This window comes from Mizuhopecten yessoensis, unplaced genomic scaffold, assembly GCF_002113885.1.
Source record: "Mizuhopecten yessoensis strain PY_sf001 unplaced genomic scaffold, ASM211388v2 scaffold9887, whole genome shotgun sequence".
Classification (NCBI taxonomy): Eukaryota; Metazoa; Mollusca; class Bivalvia; order Pectinida; family Pectinidae; genus Mizuhopecten; species Mizuhopecten yessoensis.
In genome coordinates this window covers 231,858-259,151 of record NW_018408272.1, presented here as the reverse complement: position 1 = coordinate 259,151, position 27,294 = coordinate 231,858, and the positions used below count along the sequence as shown (strand labels likewise).

The 27,294-nt window shown below is 33.9% G+C and overlaps 1 protein-coding gene across 8 annotated transcripts; it reads right to left on the bottom strand.

The window, feature by feature from the left end:
* Positions 1 to 27,294, bottom strand: LOC110458975 (kin of IRRE-like protein 3). Of its 8 annotated transcripts, none has more exons than XM_021510979.1 (14): positions 27,180 to 27,294; positions 25,726 to 26,073; positions 22,326 to 22,667; positions 14,883 to 15,197; positions 12,840 to 13,100; positions 12,153 to 12,446; positions 11,783 to 11,902; positions 11,326 to 11,347; positions 10,905 to 10,972; positions 10,262 to 10,289; positions 9,040 to 9,107; positions 3,216 to 3,246; positions 2,701 to 2,771; positions 1 to 1,341 (listed from the first exon to the last, which is right to left on the bottom strand). In XM_021510979.1, the coding sequence occupies exons 1-14, from the start codon at positions 27,226 to 27,228 to the stop codon at positions 1,316 to 1,318; spliced, it is 2,043 nt and encodes a 680-aa protein (XP_021366654.1). In that variant the 5' UTR covers positions 27,229 to 27,294; the 3' UTR covers positions 1 to 1,315. The 8 variants fall into 8 exon arrangements, with proteins under 8 accessions (XP_021366654.1, XP_021366652.1, XP_021366653.1 ...); XM_021510977.1 differs by lacking the exons at positions 2,701 to 2,771; positions 3,216 to 3,246; positions 9,040 to 9,107; ... (1 more) ...; positions 10,905 to 10,972; positions 11,326 to 11,347 and adding exons at positions 3,903 to 3,973; positions 4,419 to 4,449; positions 4,746 to 4,813; ... (1 more) ...; positions 6,647 to 6,714; positions 7,054 to 7,075; XM_021510978.1 differs by lacking the exons at positions 2,701 to 2,771; positions 3,216 to 3,246; positions 9,040 to 9,107; ... (2 more) ...; positions 11,326 to 11,347; positions 11,783 to 11,902 and adding exons at positions 3,903 to 3,973; positions 4,419 to 4,449; positions 4,746 to 4,813; ... (2 more) ...; positions 7,054 to 7,075; positions 7,823 to 7,942.

The window sequence follows — 27,294 nt, the reverse complement described above, 5'->3', positions numbered from 1 at the left end:
TTAAAAACCATATTAGAATATTTTATTAATCCTCTTTCTGAAATCATCAACAGGAAATCTCCCTGTTTTAAGAAATTTAAGTCCGCATATTCAGCGTCTAAAATCCGTCGTGTGCAAAATCGAGCCACAGACAACACCTCTGCCCAAGCCAATATGTTTGGCAGCAACGTCAGGGACATGTCCCTAGAATATGGAATGACTGTGGTTTTGATTCAGGACATATCATGTGTATGTCGGACAACCGAAGCGTGTCTGCTATAAGAGCGTATAACAGGTCCTTTTCAACAGAACAGAATAATTCGCTGTCCTTTACACTAACATCCGTTGCAAGAGGCGAAGCAGATCAAATCGTCCAGGCTCGTGGGCCAGTCCCCTCAGCGACGGTAACACATGCCGAATGTTCAAACGATGATCTAATCCCGACCGACACAAGAATTCAGTCAACAGCATCTGTTAAGTCGTCATCTGATTTCTAAGGAAACGCCACATTTCACGGATGCACTTTCAATTTCCATCAACCCATCTCATTGAAAGCCCAACCGCTTTGTGACCTGATGAGCGTAGCCGCTGCTCAGTTATCTCCGCAAACATGGAATAAATGTCTGACATTTTGCAACTAAAATATTTTATAGAGTATTTTTGTTTCAAATTAAGATCTACTGTCTTTTTTTGTTAAGTTAAATAATGATTGTTTAACATGCTGGTAATTTAAACTAAATGATTAAAAAAATGCAAAGTTGAACTATTTGTTTATACTGTGTATTTCGTCACTGTTGTCAACGTAACATCTTTCCCGCGAAAAAAGGTGTTGAATAAATATTTTTTTCATGACGGTGATTTGCTTTTATACGTGAAAAAAAAAGTTTTTCTTAATTTCAAATAATAAATGTAATTGTTATTAGTGCTATACATGTTATTAGATGTAATAAAACGTAAATGTAGCACGCATCATGGAATATGTTTGAACGAAACTGTGTTGCATACCCTCATAAATGTTTAAAAGATGCATTTCAAACCTAAATACAATCTTAAAAGACAGAACATAAATAACGATATATTAGAGACGAAATTGGTCACGTTATAAGATAAATATATATATTGTTATTACCTTACATTGTTAAACTAGTACCATTAGAGTATTTGATGACAAACATCAATCTGAGAAATGTTTTGAACCAAATTGACATATGAGGCTGCTAACCATATATATAGATAATTTCCCTTTTTCACGGGAAACGTTTATCAATCCTTCGCATCCTCGGTATGAAGTACTGCTTTCTCTTCGGTGGAGAAGAATGTTGTTGGATGTACTTCTTCATGTGTTTGCATAACGTCTTGTGTCTGAAATGAAAAATCTGCCTTTTTATGTTGTAAACTGCGAAATGTATAACATTTTTCGAATGTGAATATTGTATTGTGTATTTACTAGGACATTCGCTATAACAGGACATGTGTATGATATAAAGCTGTAACACACAACACCTGTAATATACAATACAATGAAGTGAGCTGATGATTAAACCATACTTGTAATGTATTCTACACAGTAGTCGTGCTAATGCATCGTATTTTATAAAGAAATGCAAATAACGGTGTTAAACGAAATGTTACTGAAAGGAACTATTCCTGATTACATTCCTTGTATAATATTAGTTCACCATTTCATTTCCTGTATAATGTATGAGTTATGAATCATATTTATAAACTGTGTGAAAGTTATATTTCACGCGTTTTATTCTATTTTATTTATTTGTGTTTTCATTAATTCATTCATCTTGACAGTAGCAAAACGTGTTCATGTTTACCTATACGAAAGAATACTGAATTAACGGTCAAACCTTCGGGCTTATGAACACGAAAACAAACAGCTCTTCAAATATAAGACAGTTAAAAAAAAACAAATCTATAGACTTTATTGGAAAATATTTTTTCAAACTTTAAACAAGAGATATTTGAAGTCCAAAAGTGCTATCCATTTGACAACACCTCAAATGCATAGAGCATTTATTAATCGAAATAACAAATTTTGGAAATATAGTGATGTAGTGTTTGCGTTCCGGATCTAATGACCCGGCATTTGGTTTCTATTGTATTGTACTGTGGAGCGTACTTCCGGTATGGGGTGTTCTGGAATACACATGTTGACAGGAGCAGCGGGTTTGGTGTGTTTGTCTGAGAGACAGTACAAGTGTGTAAAACATTTCATGAGGAAATTTGCAATGAAATAATGATCCTGAAAAATGTATATTGTGAAATATCAGTGCACATGGTCTGAGTTCCGATTCGTTTCATCATTGCCCAATTATGAAATAATTATTCCTCCCGCTCTTTATTTAAACTTTTAGGTATAAGGTACTTTTCTCCAAAGAAACATTGGTTTCAAACGCATACTAGTATGTTACTTCCTACATGTATTAGATGAACCTGTCTCGCACCTCACGCCATACTCCATGCTAGATTTTTCTATCTCGTTCGATCTGTCTGGTACCTTTTTGTGCCATTTCGCGGAATTTTGACACTGTGATGTATTCATCCACGCGATAAAGGCTTGTAATTGACAATCTACAGAATCTTAGCCCTCGACTGAGATAACCTGATCTCGCATAGTTACAGGTAAACTATCTTATTTGTCTTGTACAACGTTAGTCTATTACTTCATTTATCTACCAAATATTTGCTAAATGTTTTACGTCCACATACCAACATCTTCCTTGATTTCTATGTAATCATGTCTGGCGGTTGGATCGCCTCGGATGGATTCGTAATTTCCTCTGGAGAACACACAATATGATAAAAACAACATTAGTAAAACCATATACATGTGATATGTGAGTATGTGATATATCATCACAGACATTGATTTTAAATAAGTAAAACTAAATGTGTCTTATTGTAGGCTTTAACATTGAAGTTTACTATATAGCACTTCTATTACCGATGTCAATTTTGATTCTCTGACAATAAATTGTCTCATTATTTTAATCTAAAACTTATTTCGCAAATTGAGAACGGATTCCTTACCCGTGATACAGGTATTTCTCAACATATGGACACTATAATAATGTTTTATAATACATTTTTTTTAATTTGTTATAGATAACTTATCATTTTCATTTTTAACAGCAAATAAATAATTTACAAAGTGCCATCATCATTGTCTCCCGACTATATACATGTAATAACTTATGTTATATACACACGAAGCTTGATCTCACCTTACAGTTTCAATGCCCGCCTCATTGTTGTCTGACAAAAAAGAGAGAAATAAATGTTTACCGTTGTTGATATAGGTGCGCATACCTTATAAAACATAGATTTAAAAATGATAAGTTAAACGTTAAACGATGATACATTTGAATAAAGGGCCGGTTTTCAAAACGGCCCCTTCTCTGATTCAAATTTTNTGATGTATTCATCCACACGATAAAGGCTTGTAATTGACAATCTGCATTATAAATATAATTTTTGTCGTTATATGTATTTTTGTTGATGTTGGATATCTGATGTTGTAAATAAAATATAATCTAGACTTTGAAATGCATGGTTTCTTTGTAAGGACGGACTACATTTTTACGCGGAAACATTCAAATGTAGCTTTAGTAGTGGAAAGGTCATTTTTATTTGAGGCCCCAGACGGGATACTTGTAGTCTTTAGCGAAATTGAATAGTTTTTTCAAAATACAAGCTGCGAGAAAACAATCAATTACCTCGGGCTAAGATCTTGTAACATCGCAACCTCGGCTTACGCCTCGGTTGGGATTTAGTTACAGAATCTTAGCCCTCGACTGAGATAACCTGATCTCGCTCAGTTACAGGATATATACATTATTTGTCTTATACAACGTTAGTCTTTTACTACATTAATCTACCAAATATTTGCTTAATGATCTACGTCCACATACCAACAACTTCCTTGATTTCTATGTAATCATGTCTGGCGGTTGAATCGCCGTGGATGGATTCGTAGTTTCCTCTGGAGAACACACAATATGATAAAAACAACATTAGTTATGTGATATGTGAGTATCTGATATATCATCACAGACATTGATTTTAAATAAGTAAAACCAAATGTGTCTTATTGTAATGTTTAACATTGAGGTTTACTATATAGCAGCTTATTTCAAATACTACTATTACTGATGTCAATTTTGCTTCCCTGACAATAATTTGTCTCATTATTTTAGTCTAAAACGTATTTCGCAAATTGAGAACGGATTCCTTACCCGTGGTACAGGTATTTCTCCACATATGGACACTAAAATAATGTTGTATAATACATTTTTTTAAATTTGTTATAGATAACTATCAGTTTCTTTTTTAACAGCAAATAAACAATTTACAAAGTGCCATCATCATTGTCTCCCGACTATATAATGTTATAACTAATGTTATATACACACGAAATTTGATCTCACCTTACAGTTTCAATGCCAGCCTCATTGTTGTCTGACAAAAAAGAGAGAAATAAATGTACTTCCGCTGTTGATACAGGTGCGCATACCTCATAAAAATTAGATTTTTTTTTTAATAAATTTACAAAATATTCATTATTTAAAACACATTAAATTGCAAAAGGTCTTGTTACTGAGGCAACCATGCAATATTGTTGTTTTTGGTGTCTTTATCATTAATTATTACTGTTATTATTTCCTTTATTTGTAATAAGCACAATTATATATTTCATTTTTACATTCATTAACAGGAACAAGACCTATACTCTATAAAGGCTAAAAATAGATTACCTTCAGAGAGACATGAATATGGGGAGGGCTTCTGTATGTCATTTGGATATAGCTCCTGGTAGTGGCCCCTACAATAAAAGCAATAACTTAACATTTTTATGGTTAACATATCTGATCAAAAATCAATATTTATATCATCACGACAATAACTTCAGCTAGAAAATTACGCTAAAGTCAACATATTTGCCCAGATATCTCTCCAACGAAGCTATATCACTCAAATGTCGTGAGGTGACGGTGTTCTCTATCATCACATTTGATTTAAAAGAAAAGAACAATGACATTGCGACAAACATCTTAACATCGTAATTTTTTCGAACAATTTGTAAAACTGGAGAAAATTGTTATCATTTCTGTTAAAGAGAAAAGAATTTATTTAACCACTTTTATAAAGCACTTCAGCTGCTTACGTTTGAAACCTAAAAAGTCAACAATGTTAATTTTAATATTATGCCATGATATGAAAACGACGAATGTTTGAGGAGAAAAATAAAAGCTGGAAAATTTCAATATATATTTCATTTAACACAAACATGAATCGAATAAGAACTCTGAAAATACATGTTCGCAAAATGATAATAATGTTTTTTATTAATTTTTATTTTTCATTTCAAGTTTTAATTTTTCATCAATGTTATCAGGTGAATTTTAACAATTCGCCCTGAAAATGTGGTAGTCGATACAATACGCCAAACGTAAGTTCCACTGCACCAAAATGCTGTTTCGTCCTTCTAGGCTTCATCGGTGATGCTAGACTAAACATGCATATCGCTTGTAGTAGATGAAAAAATATGCTTTTAACCTTTACCAACATACACTCATGGTCTGTTTTAAATGATTTGTGCAACAACCGGACATTTGCGTATTCTGTTAATATGAAGAGGTGAAAACTAGCATAGTACCCTTATTGTTATATTTGCGAATACCTAGGACCTGATCAGTTCGTTGTGGGGTAATTGAACATGGATTAAATTTGCTTTTGCTAGGCTCTTTTAAAGCTTAGCTTCGCCTTACTTAATGCAATCTGCGCAATCAACACAGCTAGTTTACTCAATACAAAATAATATTCCGATACATTTTGCTTTCTGAATTTTCTATTAGCTTAATTATTTAGATATTGTATTAGTTTACGGGAAAATGTAAAATTTATATTTCAACGGATAAACGATATAAATTATGTGGTATTTCAACCTAAATGCGCTTACATTTATGTAATAATTTACTGAGCGACATGACAAAAGTTTTAGGTCGATAAATATAATGACGTCATACTTACCTTTCCTCCACAATTTCTTGTTGTTTACCTGGATGGACATTAAAAACTATCCTTCATTTGTTTTATCTATTCTAACAAACACAAAAATCACTATTGCATATCTGACTAAAAAACTATGGTTGTCATTTCCTGTTATTAGTCACATTGATAGAAACCGCCTGACTACAAATATGTTTTATGTGTAACAAACTTATTTCGTCAGTCACGCAATTGATGCATGTAAATATTTATTCAAGCAAAGCAATTTATTTAAAATGTACTGTTTTTACTTTGAACCTTCATGTATCAGTTATTGAGTTGAAAATGATCTCCTAATAACTGTTATTAAGTAGATGAAAATACCTCCTCATCCTTTCTAAGGCTTTGCATTGATAGGTCAACAAAATCATTATTAAAACAAATGTTACTTTAAAAATCAAATATTACATGAAACACTATTTTCATTTATCAGTTTCACTTACTGGATTTTAAAAGTAAATGAAAGTTTGTATATGACATAAGTTATATTTGGAATGTCTATTTCAATACAAATGCTCGTTTTGCGATTGGAACAACATTGGGTACTTTTTTACTTACATTTCAAGTCTTGCATTATAGCATTAAGAAAGTTACCAATTTAACATACCTTCTTTAGACTGCTGTACATTGCTGAATTTGAAAGGTTTCTGATCATTTCCCTTTCTATTCCCCGATCTAAAACAAATCAAATCCAATTGGAAGGAAGCTTTAATTATATGCCAGGTCTGGCTGATTGATGTTGACATTTCTGCTATACATCTTTATCTTTTACGCATGAACTGTGCAACAATCATTTTATGCTTCGAAATAAAAAAAAATCGAAGGGGACATGACTATCGAAATGTTTAAGACTTTATTAAATAATTGCAATGAGTGTTTTAGGTCAGTGACGTCATTTAAGTTCTTACGTAATAAAATGTCAAAGTTAAACTTAAACATGAGTCAATGAAATACGAAAGATATTGTTTTATTTATCTCCACAGTTATATTGTTTTTCTAATAAATCATACTTACTTAGAGAGCAACCGTGATTTTCCTAAAAGGAAAAAGTATTGCTTGGTAGATTTAAACGTGACATAGACATTAAAGGTGTAATTTGTATCAGCACAGGTCAATAACTATTTCTTATCGAAGAAAAATACATGAATTCATCTTCATGAATTGCCATTAACTTATGTAAATTTCCATTAGATAGTTATCGTAATACTCCTTCTATTCTAGGGAAAGTCCATCCTCGATACTCCAGGGATTACGCTCACTTTCGCTCTCTGCACCCCTAGCATATGTCATAGCAAAATTGAAGGCACGAAGATAGCTGATTGATTGGTTTCAGGCAAAAAAAATCGCTAGGCTGACACCTGTCCTTTGAAGATTACAAAAGAGCGACACCCGACTTCAAAGCCTGTCAATTCTTACTGTTACGTGACCGCGAGATTCTTCTGATGCATATCAAAGGATCGAACTAGTCTTGTTGTCTCATCAACAAGATGGCGCACACTGAGCTTCAATTTTGCTAAAACATTTTCGAAGGGTGCAGAAAACGTAAGCGAGCGTAACGCTGGAGTGTCGAGGATGATTAAAGTGTCACAAACTCTGTTTCTATGACACTGCTGAAACAAACAAAAAATGTAATTAAATTTCAATATCAATTTTAAAATGAAAAAAAAAATCTTACTTTTCCAGAAACAAAGAATTTACAACAAAAGTGTTGTATTGATAAATAATGTGTGTTTGCTACCACAATCGAAGAATATCAAACTAACCAATAAATTGTGATACTTACGGTACACAAAGACCGAAATTCCTAAAACCGCCACTGCAATCAGAACAAGAATGACTCCAACCACTAACAAAGCCGTCGAGGTTGTACTTGTATCTTCTAAAGGGGAAGGACACGTGTCTGCTGTAATAATGATTATTTGCATTGAATCTGTCAATAAATAGGAATGTAATCATTTGTTATATATGTGAATAGGCGTTCACGTTGTATAAATTCGTGTAACCTTTCCGAATCGTTAATGTCATTTTAAGGGTTGGATGGAATATACTGTATATGTGACCGATTTGCGTTTATACCAGCATGAACATTAAAAAATACCGTTAAATCTTCATATTCTGAACACAAAATTGATAAAGAATCAAGCTCGTGAGATACCTGGTGATGTCGACACAATAAGTTCCAAGGGACTGCTTGAACCGGCCATGTTAATAGCTGTTATGTTTACATAGTACTCCGATCCAGGGAATAAGTTGGTTAACTTGGAAGAATATATATTCCCTCTGTCAGCCAGGTTAACGGAAGTAGATTCAGCCTCTGCACAGTCTTTACATTCGTGGGAAATATTAAATGCGTTTGCCATATCTCCCTTGTCATTAGGCGTCCATTTCACTGTTAGTGTTGATGACGTCACTTCCGTCAAACCAACAATGTTTGGTGTTGTAGGTAATGCTAAAATCATATGATAATTGTAATTATATATAATATCATACATGACTGTCTTGGTCAGCTTTGTCACGGTGAATGTGCACATATCGATCAAATGTTCCATAAAATCAACAAACAAGCACAAGACTGCAACTCAAAATCATTAACGTAAGAAAACAACAGGCAACGGATATATACTAAAACGAAAAGAAAGACAACATGAAGCCGTCACATCTTACAACATTAAAGGCGAAAGACTGTGTGTTTTCTGCATCACCTGAAACACTCCCCAATATAGCAATTATAAGAATATAAACACGTTATTAGACAATGTGGGTTTTTTCATGATTTGCTAACCCTAAATAAATACAAAACATTGGAAAANTATCCATTATTTAAAACAAATTTAATTGCAAAAGGTTTGTTTACAGAAGCAACCATGCAATATTGGTGTTTCTCATTAAATATTTCTGTTATTATTTCCTTTATTTGTAATAAGCACATTTAGATATTTCATTTTTACATTAATTAACAGGAACAAAACCTGTACTCTATAAAGGCTAAAAATAGATTACCTTCAGAGAGACATGAGTATGGGGAGGGCTTCTGTATGTCATTTGGATCTAGCTCCTGGTAGTGGCCCCTACAATAAAAGCAATATCTTAACATTTTTATGTTTAACATATCTGATCAAAAATCAATATTTATATCATCACGACAATAACTTTAACTAGAAAATTACGCTAAAGTCAACATATATGTCTAGATATCTCTCCGACGAAGCTATATCACTCGAATGTCGTAAGGTGACGGTGTTTACTATCATCAAATTTGATTTAAAAAAAAAAAATGACATTGCGACAAGATCATAATATGGTTATTTTTTCGAACAATTTGTAAAACTGGAGAAAATTGTTATCATTTCTGTTAACGAGAAAATAATTTATTTAACTACTTATATAAAGCAGTTCAGTTGTTGACGTATAAGACCTAAAAAGTCAACAATATTAATTTTAATATTATGCCATGATATGAAAACGACGAATGTTTGAGGAGAAAAATAAAAGCTGGAAAATTTCAATGTATGCCTTATTTCATTTAACACAAATATGAATCGAATAAGAACGCTTCAAATACATGTTCGGAAAATGATAATAATGTTTTTTACTAATTTTTATTTTTCATCTCAAGTTTTAATTTTTCATATAGTGTTATCGGGTGGATTTTAACAATTCGCCCTGAAAATGTGGTAGTCGATACAATACGCCAAACGTAAGTTCCACTGCACCAAAATGCTGTTTCGTCCTTCTAGGCTTCATCGGTGATGCTAGACTAAACATGCATATCGCTTGTACTAGATGAAAAAATATGCTTTTAACCTTTACCAACATACATGGTCTGTTTTAAATGATTTGTGCAACAACCGACATTTGCGTATTCTATTAATATGAAGAGGTGAAAACTAGCATAGTACCCTTATTGTTATATTTGCGAATACCTAGGACCTGATCAGTTTGTTGTGGGGTAATTGAACATGGAATAAATTTGCTTTTGATAGGCTCTTTTAAAGCTTAGCTTCGCCTTACTTACCGGTACATTTTGCTTACTGAATTTTCTATTAGCTTAATTATTTAGATATTGTATTAGTTTACGGAAAAATGTAAAATTTATATTTCAACGAATAAACGATATTAATTATGTGGTATTTCAACCTAAATGCGCTCATATTTATGTAAAAATTTACTGAGCGACATGACAAAAATTTTAGGTCGATAAATATATTGACTTCATACTTACCTTTCCTCCACAATTTCTTGTTGTTTACCTGGATGGACATTAAAAACTATCCTTCATTGTTTTATCTATTTTAACGGACAACAATTCAATTTCGGCCTAAACTAATCATTTCACTATTGCATATCTGACTAAAGTACTATGTCATTTTCTGTTATTTGTCACTTTGATAGAAACCGCCTGACTACAAATATTTTTATGTAACAAACTTATTTCGGCAGTCACGCAATTGATGCATGTAAATATTTATTCAAGCAAAGCAATTTATTCAAAATGTAGTGTTTTTACTTTGAACCTTTATGTATCAGTTATTGAGTTGAAAATGATCTCCTTATAACTGATATTGAGTAGATGAAAAGACCTTCTAATCCTTTCTAAGGCTTTGCATTGATAGGTCAACTCTATTTATCATTAAAACAAATGTTACTTTAAAAAAAAGGTTATTGCATGAAACACTATTTTCATTGATCAGTTTCACTTACTGGATGTTAAAAGTAAATGTAAGTTTGTATATGACATAAGTTATATTGGGAAAGTTTATTTCAATACAAATGACCGATTTACGATTGGAACAACATTGGATACTTGTTTACTTCTATATCCATTCTTGCATTAAAGCATTTAGTAAGTTACCAATATAACATACCTTCTTTAGACTGCTGTACATTGTTGAACTTGACAGGTTTCTGATTATTTCCCTTTCTATTCTCCGATCTAAAACAAATCAAATCCAATTGAAAGGAAATTTTGATTTCTTTAAACTTTTATTACATGTCAGGTCTAGCTGATTGATGCTGATATTGCTGCTATACATCTTTATCTTTTACGTATGAAATGTGCAATAATCATTTTATGCTTCGAAATGAACAATTTGTTCTCAGGGGACATGTTTATCGTAATGTTTAAGACGTTATAAAATAATTGCAATGAGTAAGGTCAGTGACGTCATTTACGTCCATACGTAATAAAATGTCAAAGTTAAACTTTAACCTTAGTCAGTGAAATACGAAAAATATTGTTTTATTTATCTCCACATTTATATTGTATTTCTAATAAATCTTACTTACTTAGAGAGCAACCGTGATTTTCCTAAAAAGAAAAAGTATTGCTTATAGATATAAACGTGACAGACATTAAAAGTGTAATTTGTATCAGCACAGGTCACTAACTATTTCTTATCGAAGTAAAATACATGAATTCATCTTCATGAATTGCCATTAACTTATGTAAATTTCCATCAGGTAGCTATCGTAATACTCCTTCTATTCTTAGGAAAGTGCATCCTCGTTACACCAGGGGTTACGCTCACTTTCGCTCTCTGCACCCCTAGCATATGTCATAGCGAAATTGAAGGCACGAAGATAGCTGTAATTAAATTTCACTTTCAATTTTAAAATGAAAAAAACAAAATATTACTTTTACAGAAACAAAGAATTTACAACAAAAGTGTTGTATAGATAAATAACATGTTTCTGCTACCACAATCGCAGAATATCAAACTAAAAATTAATTTGTGATACTTACGGTACACAAAGACCGAAATTCCTAAAACAGCCACTGCAATCAGAACAAGAATGACTCCAACCACTAACAAAGCAGTCGAGGTAGTACTGGTATCTTCTAAAGGGGAAGGACACGTGTCTGCTGCAATAATGATTATGTAATTGAAACAATCAATTAATAGGAATGTAATCATTAGTTATATATGATATTGGCTCTTTAAGTTGTATAAATTATGGGTAGCTTTCCGAATCGTTAACGGCATTTTAAGGTTGGATGGAATATGCTGTATATATGACCGATTTGCGTTTATACCAGCATGAACATTGAAAAATGACGTTCAATCCTCATATTCTGTACACAAAATTGCTAAAGAATCAAGCTCGTGAGATACCTGGTGATGTCGACACAATAAGTTCCAAGGGACTGCTTGAACCGGCCATGTTAATAGCTGTAATGTTTACATAGTACTCCGATCCAGGGAATAAGTTGTTTAATTTGGAAGAATATATATTCCCTCTGACAGCCAGGTTAACGGAAGTAGATTCAGCTTCTGCACAGTCTTTACATTCGTGGGTAATATTGAATGCGTTTGCCATATCTCCCTTGTCATTAGGCGTCCATTTCACTGTGAGTGTTGATGACGTCACAACCGTAAAACCAACAATGTTTGGTGTTGTTGGTAATGCTAAAAGTATATGATAATTATAATTATATATAATATCAAACATGACTGTCTTGGTCAGATGTAACACGGAAAAAGTGAATTTATCGATCAAATGTTCCATAAAATCAACAAACAAGCACGAGACTGCAACTCAAAATCATTAACGTAAGGAAACAACAGGTAACTGATATATACTAAAACGAAAAGAAAGACAACATGAAGCCGTCACATCTTACAACATTTAGGGCGAAAGACTATCTGCTTTCTGCATCACATGAAACACTCCTCAATATAGCAATTTAAGAATATAAACACGTTATTAGACTCTGATGTCACCAATTATCAAAACAATGTGTTTATGCATGGTTTGCTAACCCTAAATAAATATAAAACATTGGAAAAAAGAATACATACTGGTTACTTTCAACGTTATATTTAACGACGTTGTACCAACATCATTGACTGCAGAACAAGAGTACGCTCCAGCATCCCCCGTTGTGATGACGGGTAAATTGTACACGCCATTGTTTGACAACTCAGTAGCCTCCCTTGTCCAGACTAAGGATGAGACATTCGGATTGGCAGACGTAACAGTACACATCAAGGTTATATTCTTCTGCCCTTCAGGGATGACGTACGGGTCGCTGGTCGGTAATATCAAGATTTCAGGAAGATCTTAACAACATAAAACATCCATAGTTACATGTAGGTAAACATTGCTGCGTGAACTCGATTCATATTTAACTCAAACGTGCGTTTATATAACGAAGGTGACAAAATAGTTGGGAAAAATAATCAATGAAGGCCGTTTGGCCAAAGTTAGTTATCTTTCCAACATTTTCGAATCCCGACTTTTATAATCCGTCATAATACTAAAACGCATGTTTATTGTATCTATTATAATACATACAATATATGTGACTGAATGTTTCATGTCAATCACAGTGACCAAGCGCCAATATAATGCAGGTTTACCTAGCGAACCCGATCATTAAAAGTTTGATCATGCCCCCACTTTTTTGTTATGAGCAGGCGTCAATTAGCATTTGATTTCCAAACTATTGACATTTGTTCTTTACAAGTATATGAACATATTCTCCCTCGCGGGTAAAATGGCAGCAGGTCCATACAGACGGCCCACTTTGTGTTAGAGAGTTGACAAGAACACACTACAGATAAGATTCTGTTGCTGGTATACTAGGTTCTGTATCATTCAAACCTGTTCATGTTTAGCTACAACGATTCACAGTTGTGTAGAGATATCGTGACCAAGCTAGGTGCTTTGTAACTCACGGTACCATAGACATGGAATTGTCTGATCGGATGGCCTAGTGGATAGAGCACTTGCCTTTCTCGTGGATGAACGTGGTTCGATTCCCCGATAGGACGTGAAAAATTATGGGGTCATATGCCCGACCACGTGATTTTTCCTCCCACATTAAGATCACCCGCGCACTAACATCCGGGCCAACAAGTGTAATTAATATAAGTTTGAATAACTGATTTCATAATTTTTGTAAAATAATTAAAGTTTACATACACGAGACATGGACAACATCAATAGAATATGTGAAGCTGTGTTAGTGTAGTCACACATGCGAAGCATTGTTAGCTTGGCGCGGAGACAAAGACACTCGTGGCACATTGTGTTTATCGTGGCATTGAGTCTATTAGACAGTAACATGATACCTATAGGTATTCATTTGCTATAAGACTAGAGTAATCCGCCTATCACGGTTCAAACCCCCTTATACTAATACTAATAATAACCGAAATTCAATATCATAGTACATCTCGCCTGGTTGACAGACCGTTCAATTGTGGTTTAGAAATCGTACAAGCTTCATTTTCAGATGCCATTTGCTTTCCCAATTCAATGAATGACGATAATAAGCAGTAGCGTTATGTTTCATACAAGATGTTTTTTATCTGTTGATTAAACCCATCAATCTAACGACATCGCTGGTCATCATATGAAATCAATACTTAACAGGTGAACCAGCACTTTTGTTAGTCACCATGTTGCTAAGATCGAATGCACATCCTGATCTTGAGCTCGACATGTAGATTTAGAGGTTAAAACAAAGTTTGTTCTTTAGCAAATTTACAACTATATATAGAAGCACAATTGCGTGTACCACCGTTTGATAAAGTAATCACTTCAATGGCTCGCTTATTTACATTTGCAATACGGGGGAGGTTTCACTAAGAGCGTTTCACTTACATAGCAGGTATGATGCACGGTAAGAAGAGTCGTCACATAGCAGAGTTCAATGTACAACACCATTAAGATCATCTAGTTCATGATTAATCTATTCTGACACCTTTAAGGGCATGTTTTGTGGCAAGGAGTATCGACAATCTATTATTGCTGTCAACATTTATATATGTATGACTTTATACCGATATAAAATTGTAACAGTGCATATTTGTATTGGTAAGTATCACTTCACTTACGTCTAACGTTAAGTGTTGGTTGTCGTGTTGACTGTATCTGAGTTTCCGTGTTGGAGGCAGTACACACCACGGTCTGGCCTGACAGGGCCCTGCTTGGAGTAAGGGTCAGTGTGCTGGTGGTTATGTAAAGGTCACCGGGTACACTTTGTACAGAAGACGCACCGGCAAAGGTGACGTTGACCCCTCCAACTGACCAAAAGACGCTGGCGAAGGGTCTACAGGCACTGGTCACGCAAATAACTTCAATGGACTGGTTCTCCGTGATGTTCAACGACTGACCAGCAGGTGGCTGTATTTCCACACTTGTCACGGGAACTGTAAAATTAAATATTTATTTCCACATATGTCACGTGTTCTCATAAATTTCATATTAATGCAAACAAATAAATACAAAAAAATAGACTTTGATCAGTAAAGGAGTTTTCAGCCGATTTGATTTTACTTAATGCATGATATTGTATGGTGTGCTTTGTGATATCACAACGGTGACTGAGCGATACGTGTTTATGAGTGTTTTCATGTGTTGTACTGCCATCTCAAAGTTGTACCGAAATAAGATTGTGCTATATCAACCGTCTGTTAAAATCAATGATCAATAAACTATCGATATAATACACACGAATTAAAGTATCTGTACAAAGCACTTAATCTAGAACACAATGCAGTTTGGTGCCAAAATTTAAAAAAAATCCAGTGACAAAAAAATGATTAATACAGGAAATTAACTGTTATATATTTCTTAAGTATTACAAAATACACAATACAATGTACATATAATGTGACAGAATATACTATAACCTTAAAACAAATGGTAGTATTTCCGAAGTTCTATAATAAGTTTAGGTTGAAATATTTTCGTCCATGTTTTCAATACTTGCTTATTACGTCGACCAGCAGAATATTACTAGTTTGAGCGGAAGGGTTGTTTATCTGACATCTGATCTGTACATTGTTCCAGTCTCCGGTCATACTAGCGACTGTCCAGGAGTAAGATTTACCGTCTGTGGTACAGCTACACTGCTTATCACAGACCAGACCTGTACCATTTACACAATCACCTCCCAACAACTGTACAAATCCAACAATTGTGCCGTTTATAAAGTTAAACGAAGCGTATATGGAGCTATTCTGTGTTACAAAACACGTCAGAGTCAGTGGTGTTCCTTCTATGACTGATGACGGTGATGCTGTCAGTTTTACATCGGCACCTTTATAGAGTCGAATAGTAAAAATATACTCAACAGCTTCAACAAACAATGGTTGATCGTGACCAAACGTCGACACAAAAGACAATAACATGGACCGAGAAGATATTCATTCATAAGAAAAACGTCCTTACTTAAAAAAAAATGCAATTTATTTTACGCCAAATAAAAGAACAATATTTATCCAATTACGTTAACATACCGTTTGCATATTTATGACTTATAAACTTTATTCAAAAGAAACTTTGTTTCATTTGCTTGATAACAGTATAAAAAATATACAAGTATACGGATTCCGTTATATTTATTTCCTTTTGAATCATTTTCTGTTATGAATACACTGACATCATTTGTTTTGGTCTTTTTACCACTCATCCGAATTAAAGACTGGAACGATGGCATGTGAGACATACAAATTCACACTCATGCATTTTTATTGCAAAGTATCGAAATAACATGGTACCATTATTTTTATAGTCACCGGAAAAGTATAGAGAAATAGCTACATTAATTGAACTGAATACCTTGTTTTTATTCCTCCGTGTTATACTCGTATATTTTACATGCTACCAGTAATTTGAGACACCAGTTGCTTAGAACAGCCACAGGGAGCTTAATCGTCGGTAATAATTAAGACCGACTACAGCTTACATTTTTGTAATCAGTTACGTTTATATTTTGTTTAGACTTGTTATGTACAAGCCATAAGACTGAGTACAATATAAAGCACACGCTTACTGTACAACGGCGGTATTTATCTAACGGGTGGTAATCTGTTTTCCTGATGTAAATATAAACCATACCATATAGACAGCGGACTGAGATGAACAGTAAAGTGATTACCACGAATATTATCTAAGCTTTTACCAAAAAGTAATACCTTAAAATAATTCCAATATCATTAAGAATTACATACCTTCACCTTCAGAGAGGTTGTTAAATAGAAGGAAGAGAACCAGACGGTGTATGATCATCGCCATGTTTACTTCCCATGGTTTAAACTTCCTTGTTCAGTTAGGTAAGCCCTTGTCACGGTAAGTATCGTCAGCTTACATTTTAATATGTTTTTTATTTGTTTTTATTACGTGTGACACCATTATTTATCATCCTACATGTTCTTATATTTGATGTATACCTTTATGAACTGTTATAATCTCTTTACCTGTATTGTGACGAATTAAACACCTACGGATAATGGCCACGCAATAAGATAACTATATTATATCTCCAAGAAAAAAGTTCTCCCTGAGCGTTTTCAGCAGCCATAAGGCAATAACAATCTATCTCTCCAGACATCACAATATAACTGTTCCGGGAAATGGAACTGAACTAGTGACAGGGAATTCCTACCATTTCCAATGGTTGTTTTACCTGCGATAGTTGATGGAGCTGACAGTCAGCGTTTTCCTATCAGTATGTGTTTCAGTTTTCATTACACAAAACGGGGTTTATTGATGGTTTGATACATTTGATTAGACACGTCTTAGCTAATCTAGAAAATATTAATTTAATTGAAAATGTACGGCTTCTTTCAACAAAACATTGAAATCTATATAGTTTGAGATGAGAGTATACATTCAGGATTTGAACTGAGGTTGAGATATTAATATGTGAATTCACGCTGAATAAAGTTACATACATTAATGTGGTCTAAAGATGACATTTTTGGGTTTATAAATTCATTTTAGATATTATTCTTTGTCTCTTGTAAAGTATTTTTCTAAAGCTTAAAATGACTATATATTGAACTCTGAGGAAATTATTTATTTCAGATATTTTAATTCAGGGCTTTTACTTGTCTCTATTATAAACCATGTGTGTTTTTGTTTAAGTTTTCTTGTAAATTAACAGCCTATATATTATAACCAAGGGTATACTATTCAGTTTTATAGTTTAGCTTTTTATCGCATTTGTGGGTCTAACTATGTATTTTTGACAGCATATTGTGATGCCTGGATGTAGGTTTGAAACAATGATTGTTTCGATCTCCTGAAAATTCACTTAATATTTATTTTTACTCTGGTAATTAGCTCAGACGTGAAGGTCGGGACGTTAAGCAATTGATTACTTACCTGGTTATAATCAAGATCAATATAAGCCTCGCCATAAAAACATAAATATGTATATTATTAAGTTCTATTAGATATAACAATTGATTCTGTAGTTGATTGAATGATTGATTAATTAATTGATATGTATTGATTGATGGTCTGTGAATTATTGATTGTCGGACTGACTTACCGACCGATCGAAGGTTAGCACATGGTAGTTACGAGAACCATAACCTGTTTTTTTGTTTTTGTTTTTGTTTTTTATTATTCTAAACTTATATATATATATATTTATATTTCGATCGAGCGATTAGCAGACTTTCTGTTAAACACATGATTGGTGTACACACAGATAATCTGAATTTAAATTACATTTTTATTTAGCGGTTAACGCAGAGACGTACAATATATTTCGGTTTAAAACGTTTTGAAGAAAAACGATGTTTTCTGTTTTTGATATGCGCCTTCCTCACAGCCTTTTCACCTAAAGAACATGTTTTAAGTTACAGTATTCAATTTTTAAATGTATGCAGTGTATTGGTGCAATGAAGCCTAGTGTTTGTCGGTAGTGTGTAAGATTATACTCCTATCATTGGCCAAGACTATATATAACACATTTGTTCACTCGTGGTGGGGCAGTGTTAGAACTGTAGAATGCTAGCTGTGAGCACCGAAATGGCGGCACCGGTTGTATGCTCCCCAGGGAGTTGAGACAAATATTGGCTGGTTGCAAAGGCCCTTTAACCACGGATAATAATGGTATGAACCTCTTTGAGAGACCTATAAACAAGGTTGTGATAAAGCGGTATCTAAGATCCTAGAATAAATATGTTATTATTATATGAACGTTTTTTTACGAATACATGTTGAAAGTGATTATCAGGTCCAAGAGTAAATATATGTTTCTGACATTCCCACCACATAACAATGTATGGTTCTGTCAACGTTACTATAGATATTGAACATTCGCATAGTGAAAAAAAAAGAACAGAAATGGAACATACCACTAAGTTCCAGGTGAACTATGTTACTGATGACTCCGCTTAGAAATATATTACAAATCCAATCTGTTCCTTGTTCATCCCCTGTGACGTGTGCAGCAGGAATAGTAAGCAAAAGTTCTCGGACAGGAAAAAACCCACATGTGAATGTGTAATTTTGACCTCCTTGTGCTTTTGTAGAGACACAAGAGTACTGTTAACTAGGAACATTCCTACTAGGAATGTGTTTCTCTTGTAAAATATTTGCATGTTCTCGATGATGTCCATACTGACAGAACACGTTAAAGTCAATTCGTGTTTCAGGATTGGAGAGGATGGCGTCACTGACAACGACAGTGTTTGGGCTGAAACACACGTAATGCTTGAGTGTGAAGGACTGTGCATCAATTACGTCCATAGCTTAATATATACATATATAATTTTAATATCAAATTATTTACTCTGCCATATCAATAAACATTCGAATTCATCACGTTTATCAATTTGATAAAATGAAATCAATAAAGACTTATTCAAACGTGATATTACTATACACATATGATGCAGCAGACTGTTCGACATGTACAAGTCGAAAGGCGACATCGCACACTCAACTTGACAACTGTTGATAAACCGAACAGATAAGATCGGCCTGGTGTAACTTTATATAACAACAAACAGTGTATCGGTATTGACATCAAAGTGAATAGTTCAACACGTTATATATGACTTTACATCAAAACCTGATTTCATAATGATTTCAATAATATTTAGAACTACATACCTTCAGAGATCTTGATAAAGACAAGGAAGAGAACAAGACGGGATATGATCAACGCCATTTTACTTCCTATGGTTTAAAACTTCCTTGTTCAGCAATCTNGGGTGGTAATCTGTTTTCCTGATGTAAATATAAACCATACCATATAGACAGCGGACTGAGATGAACAGTAAAGTGATTACCACGAATATTATCTAAGCTTTTACCAAAAAGTAATACCTTAAAATAATTCCAATATCATTAAGAATTACATACCTTCACCTTCAGAGAGGTTGTTAAATAGAAGGAAGAGAACCAGACGGTGTATGATCATCGCCATGTTTACTTCCCATGGTTTAAACTTCCTTGTTCAGTTAGGTAAGCCCTTGTCACGGTAAGTATCGTCAGCTTACATTTTAATATGTTTTTTATTTGTTTTTATTACGTGTGACACCATTATTTATCATCCTACATGTTCTTATATTTGATGTATACCTTTATGAACTGTTATAATCTCTTTACCTGTATTGTGACGAATTAAACACCTACGGATAATGGCCACGCAATAAGATAACTATATTATATCTCCAAGAAAAAAGTTCTCCCTGAGCGTTTTCAGCAGCCATAAGGCAATAACAATCTATCTCTCCAGACATCACAATATAACTGTTCCGGGAAATGGAACTGAACTAGTGACAGGGAATTCCTACCATTTCCAATGGTTGTTTTACCTGCGATAGTTGATGGAGCTGACAGTCAGCGTTTTCCTATCAGTATGTGTTTCAGTTTTCATTACACAAAACGGGGTTTATTGATGGTTTGATACATTTGATTAGACACGTCTTAGCTAATCTAGAAAATATTAATTTAATTGAAAATGTACGGCTTCTTTCAACAAAACATTGAAATCTATATAGTTTGAGATGAGAGTATACATTCAGGATTTGAACTGAGGTTGAGATATTAATATGTGAATTCACGCTGAATAAAGTTACATACATTAATGTGGTCTAAAGATGACATTTTTGGGTTTATAAATTCATTTTAGATATTATTCTTTGTCTCTTGTAAAGTATTTTTCTAAAGCTTAAAATGACTATATATTGAACTCTGAGGAAATTATTTATTTCAGATATTTTAATTCAGGGCTTTTACTTGTCTCTATTATAAACCATGTGTGTTTTTGTTTAAGTTTTCTTGTAAATTAACAGCCTATATATTATAACCAAGGGTATACTATTCAGTTTTATAGTTTAGCTTTTTATCGCATTTGTGGGTCTAACTATGTATTTTTGACAGCATATTGTGATGCCTGGATGTAGGTTTGAAACAATGATTGTTTCGATCTCCTGAAAATTCACTTAATATTTATTTTTACTCTGGTAATTAGCTCAGACGTGAAGGTCGGGACGTTAAGCAATTGATTACTTACCTGGTTATAATCAAGATCAATATAAGCCTCGCCATAAAAACATAAATATGTATATTATTAAGTTCTATTAGATATAACAATTGATTCTGTAGTTGATTGAATGATTGATTAATTAATTGATATGTATTGATTGATGGTCTGTGAATTATTGATTGTCGGACTGACTTACCGACCGATCGAAGGTTAGCACATGGTAGTTACGAGAACCATAACCTGTTTTTTTGTTTTTGTTTTTGTTTTTTATTATTCTAAACTTATATATATATATATTTATATTTCGATCGAGCGATTAGCAGACTTTCTGTTAAACACATGATTGGTGTACACACAGATAATCTGAATTTAAATTACATTTTTATTTAGCGGTTAACGCAGAGACGTACAATATATTTCGGTTTAAAACGTTTTAAAGAAAAACGATGTTTTCTGTTTTTGATATGCGCCATCCGTCACAACCTTTTCACCTAAAGAACATGTTTTAAGTTACAGTATTCACTTATTAAATGTATTCAGTGTATTGGTGCATTGAAGCCTGGTGTCTGTCGGTAGTGTGTAGCATTGTACTCCTACCATTGTTCAAGACTATTTATAACACATTTGTTCACTCTGCTATAAATGAGAACGTGGTGGGGCAGTGTTAGAATTGTAGAATGCTAGCTGTGAGCGCCGAAAGAACGGCACCGGCTGTATGCTCCCCGGGGAGTTGAGACAAATATTGGCTGGTTGCAAAGGCCCTTCAACCACGGATAATAATTTTATGAACAGCTTTGAGAGACCTATGAACAAGGTTGTGATAAAGCGGTATATAAGATCCTAGAATAAATATGTTATTATCATATGAACGGGTTTTTTTACGACTACATGTTGAAAGTGATTATCAGTTCCAAGAGTAAATATAGGTTTCTGACACTCGCACTTCATAACAATGTATGGTTCTGTCAACGTTAAACCTAGTAAGTACTATAAATATTGAACATTCGTATAGTGAAAATAAAAGAACAGAAATGGAACAAACCACTTAGTTCCAGGTGTACTATGTTACTGATGACTCCACTTAGAAATATATTACAAATCCAATCTGTTCCTTGTTCATCCCCTGTGACGTGTGCAGCAGGAATAGTAAGCAACAGTTCACGGACAGGAAATAAACCACATGTGAATGTGTAATTTTGACCTCCTTGTGTTTTTGTAGAGACACAAGATGTACTGTTTACTAGGAACGTTCCTACTAGGAATGTGTTTCTCTTGTAAAATATTTGCGTGTTCTCGATGATGTCCATACCGACAGAACACGTGAAAGTCAATTCGTGTTCCAGGATTGGAGAGGATGGCATCACTGACAACGTCAGTGTTTGAGCTGAAACACACGTAATGCTTGAGTGTGAAGGACTGTGCATTTATCTACATCCATAGCTTGATATAAACATATAGAATTTTAATATCAAATTATTTACTCTGCCATATCAATAAACATTCGAATTCATCACGTTTATCAATTTGATAAAATTAAATCAATAAAGACTCATTCAAACGTGATATTACTATACACATATGATGCAGCAGACTGTTCGACATGTACATGAGAAAAGGCGACATCACACTTAACTTGACAACTGTTGATAAACAGAACGGATAAGATCGGCCTGGTGTAACTTTATATAACAACTAACAGTTTATCGGTATTGACATTTAAGTGAATAGTTCAACACGTTATATATGACTTTACATCAAAAACTGATTTCATAATAATTTCAATAATATTTAGAACTACATACCTTCAGAGATCTTGATAAAGACAAGGAAGAGAACAAGACGGGATATGATCAACGCCATTTTACTTCCTATGGTTTAAAACTTCCTTGTTCAGCAATCTACCCATGTTACGGTATGTATTGTCAGCTTTCATTTCATACGTTTAGTGTTTTAATGTTTATGTGTAACACTAANAATTGGTTAAATTATTTGCTGTTTGCCTATATTGTAAATCTTTTACGTTTTACACACCTAATGACTAATAAATAACAGGCATTTTAAAGTTGCAACTACTTTTAACCCTCAAAATAACGAGGGCAGATTAATATTTTACGTCCCTAGGAAAATGTTCTCCATAAGCGTTTTCAGAGGGGATAAGCTGTCCATAAGGCGATGACACTCTAACTCTCTAGAAATCACAATAAAACATTGTTCCGAGAATGGACCAAAAGTTTACATCTCATGTAATTTGAGTATTCGAAACAATCGCGTAAACAGTCTATTTATTTACATAACTAAAAATTTCTACTAAGATAAATTCGAGGCGTCATCAAAGGTCAATGATAATGATGGCGCTATCTGCTCATGGCATTTCGTTGGTTAATATTGTTATAGAATGGGATTATCGATCAACATAATATTGTCGTTTTCGTTTATCGTGTTCATATCTAATAAAAGGATATTGCAATGTATTGCAATGCATCTATATATCAAAACGTAATTAGTTTGAAATTATGTAGAGCATATTCAAAGGTACTGCAAATGGTCTATAAAACATTTTTATGGTATACCGCTATATCAAAGGGAAACTCATCACGGATACTACACATGAAGCAGCAATGTTTACCTTACACGCCATTTCACGTGACAATTGCTCAACAATGACATGACATCACGAATTTGGAACTTTCCGATGACATAGTGCGGAAAAGGCGAGGTGATGAAATTAATACCTTTTACGATATATTTACCGTACACGTAAGAAAAAAAAGTGATTAATTTGTCAGTGTAAACTTTGTTTGCAAATATGGTACATGCTAAATCTGGCTAGCTTTGATTCGTTTTCGTCTAGAAAGCTCAGTTGAAAATTGATGTTTTCAAAATGGCGGCCATCCCAAACGCATTTTCATGGTTTCTGAGCTTATTCTGGTGGTTGGAATGAGAGAAAAATACTCTGTCGGCCCATATATTTAGGATAGGGAAATTCCACTCGGGATTGTCAAATTGGCAAAAACCTCGGCGATGCCTCGGGTTTAATCAAATTTTAAAATCCCTCGGTTGCAATTTCCCTATCCTACACCCCTGGGCATGAAAGAGTCTTATATTATTCAGCTTAAATTATCTCACACCCTTTACAAGGACCTTCCCGCTTTCGCTAGTGAAAAGAGAACTATGTATGTACCTAGTAAGTGAATGCAGCTCTCACACACTTTCATTCTGAAAACGTCACCATCACGTCGTCCTATTTTGCGGTGTTAACATGGAAACGTCATCATATTTGTTGTAAATGCACCCTTGACGATGGTGAGATGCATGATGTTCACCATCGTATTATTTATACAATAGTAAAAACAAACAGGCCCATCACTCATGTGTGATACAAATAGAGAAATATCAACCATCGGGAGAATTTCTTTTAATGAAGCACGCGGCAAAGATGTGTTTTGTGTCGATTAAACTACCGCATTTGTCCTTGTATGTTGACTCTGATGTGTATTTTCTTACTATTTTGACAACTCTACCCTGTATGCTATCTCTGATGTTTATAATTAAATGTTTAGACAACTATGCATTGTTTTTTGTCTCTGGTATGTATAATGTAATAATAAGACTAATATCTAGTTTCTAGGCACATGTCAGTACACTTGGTTGTGTATAACATTTCTTGCCTGATCCGTCTGTTTTTCTGAATTACTTACCCGTTACAATGCCCGACGAAATATAATACTTACCGTTCTTATTTGAAGCGTAACATCAGTTATGGCTCTATGTAATGCTAAAACTGTGATCTTCTGATATAAGCAGTCATTTTATCGTTGTAATACAGACATTACCACAGTAGGTTACAATAGTATAAATTATATTATGATATTATTGTCATCGATCAAATGGTAGAAAGGACAGTGTAAGGATCAGCGGAGGTTATTTCAAATTGCTGAAGAAAGCCTAATGTTCAATCAATCTTGTAAGTGATAATTGTAGCATCTCCACAGTTTATAATGTAAATATGTCTCACTTAGTAAGCAATAAACGTTAAAATTATAAATATCATGTGATTGGAAAATGTTTATGGAATTTGTTGGTATTAACAGGCTTTAACAGTTACAAGAAGTACTTGCATAATAACCAATGCAGAATAAGTATTACACAACAGTAAGCAGAAAGAGTATCTTAATCAACATCTTCAACATCGTAGTCTTAAGATACATTCAATTTAGAAACGACCTTGTATAAATTCCTACAATTTATTAGTATACAATATTGATCTTTTAAAAACTGCAGATTTTAATGGAACTGTTTAATGTATGGACCTTGTAAACCACGTGTTGAAGAAGCTTGGTTATAATCTGTACATATATTTGAAAACTGACTGTGAGTTACGGTATGTCAATCTTACGATGATGATGTTATTTTAAGCATATGAAACGATAGAGGATACTTACTAATAACAGACACCTGTGTTGACGCTGGTCCAATCTGTGTACTGTCGAAGAGGTAGATAAAACAACTGTATGTATCACCGTGCACAGGGTTGAAAATGCCCAGTCTGACTTCGCTAGAAGTCAGGTTGTCACAGTCAATGTTGTACCCAGAGACTGAGATCGTACAGGGAGTTCCAGCTGTAGGAGTGACAGTTGCTACAATCCCACCGTCATTACCTTTCCACTGTAACTGTCCCAGTGTTCCTCCTCCAAGGTCATATGTACAGGTCAGCCATAACACGTCGCCATCCGTTACCGTGGCAACAGGAGTTGGAGTTATATTAACATTAGCTCCTTTTGCAAGATTTACTGGAAGTATAAAGTTGATATCATGGATTGTTTAAAAAAAACTGAATATATATACAACTCAAAATCGAAGCGTAAATACACAAACATACCTCCCAAGGAAACACCTATAGCAATGTATAGACTTTTAATAATCACCACACACTACGTCAGCAAATATTCACATTCAAAAGGACCGAAGGTGCTCTTGGTGAAAAGTGTGGACAGCAATACAAACGATATTGTTCTAAATGTCTCTGGTAATACAGTTGATACTGGTAGTTTTTACGATAGTGATTCAATACACCACGTATCATTTATCAACTATGCTAGCTGTCACAACTGCTGTACGGAGATTCAGTTTTAGTTTTTCCAACTTCTACAAACTCAATTATTGTTCAAAGTATAATGGACACTTTATTGAACAGCTTGTAAAGCTATGTTTATAAATTTCATAATATTTTGGTGATGCTTTACTAGTTAGCACTCGAGAAATACAGTCAAGTTATATTTTATTATTCGTAAAATAATCTTTCCTTAAAGTTCGTTTTAATCATTTCTGTCCATTCTTGATATACATGTCGGATATTACTTCATAGAGGAGAATAAAGTAGTCTTGAAAACTCAAACCGGAGCTGTTCATGGTTCATTTTTTTGCCATTGAAAATGACGGTTTGAACTTATATATAACTTACACCTCTAAATAATGGTACTGGGAAATTTAAACGGCATGTGTATTACAGTCAATCGCACGTTAGTGCAATGTTGCTTGACTAATCATCAGCTGAACAGCATAGTATAAATACTGTGTTAAGTATTGCTAGCCGATGTGTTTACGGAGTATTATATCAATTCATAAAACGGTATGTTTGTCGGGCCAAGGGAGACATGCATTCCTACATGGTTTGATTTTGTAACATTTTCGGTTGTCTGAGGAGGATATGCAACATGACGTTTAGAACAGTGTCAACAATTACACATAGCTGTGTGTCACGTCATACTTATACATGTGTGAAACTTCGTGTGGTACATATCATATGAGTACTACTCTCGTGATTGAAAACATAGGACATCAACGTGTATGTACCGGTAACGAGTAATCTCTGTCAGGGAGATGTAGATAAACTTACCTGTCAGAAGTTGTAGTAATACAACAACACCAGGTAGGGTATACGCCATTACTGAGTACGCACGGACTTGTGGTTATATGTGTAAACATCTAGATAAGGTGTAAGAAATCTTTAA

Bases quoted from the DNA above. Each gene is read 5' to 3' on its own strand.
- LOC110458975 (XM_021510979.1), bottom strand. From the start codon at position 27,228: ATGGCGTATACCCTACCTGGTGTTGTTGTATTACTACAACTTCTGACA. The intron at 13,101-14,882 runs GTAAGTGAAGTG...TATGTTGTTAAG, and splicing joins ACCAACACTTAACGTTAGAC to ATCTTCCTGAAATCTTGATA. The intron at 12,447-12,839 runs GTATGTATTCTT...ATATACTTTTAG, and splicing joins TATAACGTTGAAAGTAACCA to CATTACCAACAACACCAAAC.